We start from the raw sequence: 5,230 nt of genomic DNA on the forward strand, positions 1-5,230 counted from the left end.
ATGTTTCACATGAGTTTCCTACAGCTCTCACTTCCTTCACAGAGTGGCTGGCTTATTACCCAGAAGAAAGTTAGTGTTATTAAGAGCACACACAGGAGCTGATTTCTAGATGTTCAATAGAAAAAGAGATTACCTAAACAGGCAACAATAGGCACAGCAATTCACAGATGGTACAGATGGATTGCACCTTTTGAGTCATCCAGCTTCTGAGTTAGCCAATAGATTTACTTCAAACATCATGTGTTAATCTCAGTTGCATAACCCTTTTTTGTCGTATCTGTTGTTTCAACTACCGTTATTTTCAATTACAGGTTGTTCACTTTGACAAAATCACAGGATTTGAGGACTCTATTGAATCTCAGGTACAGAAATAATTTAATCTCCTTCTCTATGTCACTTTCACTTAGAAGCAAAATCTAGCAGATAAAGCATTCTCTTAGCAGTTCGAACCCCTCTCTGATGTGCAGCTAGTGCTCTGGGAAAACAGCAGTGGGAGGAACGCTTCATTCATAAGAACAGAGAGAGAAGGGAGGTAACAGAGGATTCAGAACAAGCAGATTAAGCCCAGCACCATAATATTGGATAAATAGGGACAATTATAGATATTTGTATGCTTAGGCAAGGTATCTGGATGTTACTGGTTAAATGAGACTGGCTGGGAATGGAAGAAAGCCTACCTGATCTGCTGGAGCTAGATTACTGTAGCAGGTAATTAAGAGTCTCCCTCAGAGAGATATGAGGAAATTACAGTAGAAAAACTGCACAGAATTGTATATATTAGAAAATTACTACATCAGTGTAGTTACAGCAACAAGATATACAGGATAAACAACAGTTTTGTAAGCAGAAGTATCTGAACTACTCTACTCTCATCATATAGTATGAAAAACCTACCAAGTACTAAAACTAAAATAACATCATCTATCTTTTTACTTGTATTCATGCCAACGATTCAGTGCGGCACATCTGTAAGCGTCCACACTTCACTTAAAGACATGTTCACCCAGATCACCAAACCAAGTGACAATTACTCAGTGGGTTTTGCCAGTAGACTTTATGCTGCAGAGACATACCAAATCCTACCGGTGAGTTGCTCTAAGATCTTATCTGGGTGTATTTCCATGTCAAAGCTGTACCATTCTGTAATGCAAAAGCACTGTCAGAAGTCTAGGTTCTGTGGAAAAAAAAACCTCTTTCATATGGAAAACAGGGTTCAAATCTCTCTGTCACAGCCCTAACCCTCTACAGTCTTGACAAAAATGAGCCTAGCCAAAAAGGTGTTTGTGCAAAGTACAATCATGATCCAATCATGTCAAGGTATAATTAATAAAGGTAACTTTTTTGGAAAGAGTTAACTCCAACTGTTTTCTCAACTTGTAAAACTGAAATGAATGCTGGGTTTGGATCAAATTCAGTTCCAGAAAATAAGCAGATCTGCCTTAATAATCAGACTATTAATATCTGTTAATTTCAGTCTTGCATTTCACATTTGCAAAATGCTTTGACATTCTGATCTGAAAATTGCATACTCTTCCTTTGCAGGAATACTCACAATGTGTGAAGGAACTGTATAAAGGAGGCTTGGAAACTATTAACTTTCAAAAAGCTGCAGATCAGGCCACAGAGCTCATCAATTCCTGGGTTGAAAGTCAGACAAATGGTAAGAAGAAGCCAAGTATTGGCATAGATATTTTCCCTTCTGCCACCATGTTTGAACAGCATATGAGAATGCTTAAGTCAGGAGACACAAAAACCCAAAACCTTTCCCTCTGTTCCTTCTCCTGGATAACAGATCAGTTCCCAGATATGGAAATATCATTTAATGATTTTATTTTTTTTTTTCTCCTCAGACACATCTGTTTTAGGGGACTCTCTATATCTGTAGGGGTTTTGCGGGTATGTAATACTTCCAGTCCTGATGAAAGACACAGCATTAGAATATGCTTTGTACACGCTGACAAGTGGTTTGACACTACTGTTGAGAACCTGGATATGCTTTGATCAGTGTGCTGTGCCCTCAAGCTTCCCCGAGTTGTGTGCCTGTTGAGTAGGGCATGCAGTCAGAAAGTGAGAAATTTTACCAGGTCAACAGCAATGGAAATCCACAGAGTTAAGGAAAGGCAGGGAGGTGTATGAATGCATAGAACGAGGTATACCACAACCAGGATTTTTACCCTACTGCATCTTCACGTGGTTCCTCAATTCTTCTAGTCTTTTCCTGCCCTCCTCAAAACATTATTTTCCCTCATGCTTGGAACACATGGCCTGAACAGAAAACAGGTAAAAGATGCTGAATTTTAACTGAAATGAAAATATTCACAATCACACAATCTCTGATGTGGTGTCATACTTTGAAGGAGAAAACCAGGCCATGATATAGCTTCTGGTGGGAAAGGACTAAGGGAGGAGCTTGCCATGTGTATGAGGACTGTAGAATAAACAAGAACAATGTATAAGAAGAAAGCAGAGTAAAATTTTGGTTTCTTTTCCTGCTAGCTTCTTTATATAGCCATCTCATTTCAATTTTGGTTTCAAGCAAGAAGTATTTATGTTTACTGTTTGGGTTGGAGACCATCCTGGGATAAAAGGTTACAATGGTTCTTCCCACTGTCACAAAATATATAGGTTTACTCGTTTTATAACAAGTAACTCTCCGGGTCTTCTATCTCTCATTATAATTCTTCACAGAGAGGGAAACAACAGCTATTGCCAACAGTGAATAAATCAACCTCAGAAGTACAAGTGTACAGCTGCTAAAACAAAACAATGTCCCTGCCCTACACCCTTCTCCCCACAAATTCTCTTCATACCCTTCATTTAACATTGTGATTGCCAAGTCAGATGTTATACACAGATGTGTTTAATACATGTGTTCTCTTTTCCTATGCATTCTTAAAGGAATGATCAAAAATATCCTTCAGCCAAGCTCTGTGGATCCCCAGACTCAAATTTTCCTTGTGAACGCCATTTACTTCAAAGGAATGTGGCAGAGAGCATTTAAGGAGGAAGACACCCAGGCAGTGCCTTTCAGAATATCTGAGGTACATGGACATACATCACTTTAAAGGTGTCATCTTCTAGAATTTACGAAGAGAATAGACAAGTTGTTATACAATCTTCCCAAACAAGAGCAATCAGTAGTTTTAACCATACAAAGACATTTTTACACTCCAAGAATAATCTTTGTGAAAACTATATTATCTTATTTGGTTTTGCAGAAAGAAAGCAAACCTGTGCAGATGATGTATCAGATTGGTTCATTTAAAGTGGCAGTGATACCTTCTGAGAAGATTAAGATCCTGGAGCTTCCATATGCCAGTGGGTTGCTGAGCATGTTGGTCATTTTGCCTGATGACGTCTCTGGCCTGGAGCAGGTATGGCCCTGGCAGTTGCATTTCAGAAAACCATAAACAGTGAAATGTAGGGGCTGCAAAGCCCTTCATGATAAAGTTATCCTAAAACATTTCACCAGCACAGATCGGAACGCTGGCAACATGGGATTGTTGTGTAGAAGCATGCAGCCGTCTCAGTGGTCCTGCAGCAGTCTCTGCTCAGCATGGATTGCTTAAGGAACTGCTTTAGTGGGTTAAATATTGGTCACTGCAGAACAGATTCTTCTCAGATAAGAAGCTGCTGTTATTCCAGTAGCTTGAACTCTAAAGGTTTATATCTCCATTCCTGCACATCTCCACTCCTGCACACTGAGGAGCTTCCTGGGATGTTCATGTTAGCTTTACTAGTTGTAATTATGGTTTGGTTTGGCAGTGCTCAATGTGCTTCCTTCATACTTTCAAAATTAAACTATCTAAAACTGAGTATGAGGGATATTGTCATTACAGCAGGACTGTAGTTAGTCTGAATAGGAAAAGTTATGCAATAAATGAGAGTTCATTGAAATGTTTGTACACTAACTCAAAGAATCTAAATTATAAAAATGAAGAGGCATTTGAACACAACTAAATTTCCTCAGTAATAAGTGATAGTTCAGATACTAGTAATTGTTTACCATTAATACCTGGTTAGTTGGAGTTCTTAAATGTAGATAGACCTTACAACTCAAAAGCACAGAATGATTTTTGGGATATATTTCCCAAGCAAAGAAGACAAATAGGGAAGAGCTGTAGGTGAAATTTGCTGAGTAGCCATCTTATTAAGAAAATTAATTGGCAGTGAGCCTATTACAGAAATAGAAAGCAGGACAGAGCAGAGAAGAAAGAGCGATAGTTTGTTTCCTCTCCTAGATTTATCTGTATATACCTAGGAAAAATGCCATGTCAAGAGCAGTAGGTTTAAAAGAGAAAAAAACTATCACTGGTGCTGCATTGTCACAAAGGAGGTTGTGCTTTTATCTCACAGATCTCATTTGCTTGTTTCCTTGCAGCTTGAGAATGCAATCACCCTTGAAAAACTCATGCAGTGGACCAGTTCTAACATGATGGAAGAGAGGAAAATTAAGGTGTACCTCCCCCGCATGAGGATGGAGGAAAAATATAACCTCACATCTGTCTTTATGGCCTTGGGTATCACCGACCTGTTCAGCTCATCAGCCAATCTCTCTGGCATCTCTTCAGCAGAGAGCCTGAAGATGTCTGACGCTGTCCATGAGGCATCTGTGGAAATCCATGAAGCAGGCAGTGAGGTGGTAGGCTCAACAGGATCTGGGACAGAGGCTTCAAGTGTCTCTGAAGAGTTTAGGGCTGACCACCCTTACCTCTTTTTGATTAAGCACAACCCAACTGACAGCATCGTCTTCTTTGGCAGATGCTTCTCCCCTTAGAAAAAAGCTGAAAGAATTTCTGTCCCTCACAGCAAGACCCAAAGCACTGCAGTATCAAGGGTAAAAAGAAATGCATACTCTCTCTTTCATCCATAATTTGTAAAAACAGAAGGCTTTATTAAAAAAAAAAAAAAGTTAAATCGGAGAAATTATGTCATTAAAATAGAGACCCTTTGCATTTCCTTTCTGCTGAGTAATATTATTTACTGCTGGATGCAGAGTTAAGGAAATGAGAATTGGACCTAAAGAAAGCATGAGCATGAACAGAGATGTTCCTGGAACAAGTTAACAATACTAGTGCTGAATCATAACATTGAAAAAACACAGCTCCATATATCAGCAGGTGCTGAGACCCAGACTTCTAATTAAGCCAGGCTTCTCTATGGCCGAGCTTTGTGGTGACTCCTCCAGAATTAGTCACTTAAAAGCTTCCAGATTAAACTCTGAACTGTC

The 5,230-nt window shown here is 39.3% G+C and overlaps 1 protein-coding gene across 1 annotated transcript in view; it reads left to right on the plus strand.

Annotated features, from left to right (window-relative positions):
* LOC104526281 (ovalbumin) overlaps positions 1-4,894 on the plus strand; it is a 7,188-nt gene extending 2,294 nt beyond the window's left edge. The window contains exons 3-8 of the mRNA XM_010169735.1: positions 312-362; positions 957-1,085; positions 1,543-1,660; positions 2,899-3,041; positions 3,219-3,374; positions 4,382-4,894. Of these exons, the coding sequence (XP_010168037.1) occupies positions 312-362; positions 957-1,085; positions 1,543-1,660; positions 2,899-3,041; positions 3,219-3,374; positions 4,382-4,777 (993 nt within the window). The 3' untranslated portion in view covers positions 4,778-4,894. The remainder of the gene's footprint in view (positions 1-311; positions 363-956; positions 1,086-1,542; positions 1,661-2,898; positions 3,042-3,218; positions 3,375-4,381) is intronic.
* The last annotated feature ends 336 nt before the right edge of the window (positions 4,895-5,230 follow it).

This window comes from Antrostomus carolinensis, unplaced genomic scaffold (genome assembly GCF_000700745.2).
Source record: "Antrostomus carolinensis isolate BGI_N321 unplaced genomic scaffold, ASM70074v2 scaffold9930, whole genome shotgun sequence".
Classification (NCBI taxonomy): Eukaryota; Metazoa; Chordata; class Aves; order Caprimulgiformes; family Caprimulgidae; genus Antrostomus; species Antrostomus carolinensis.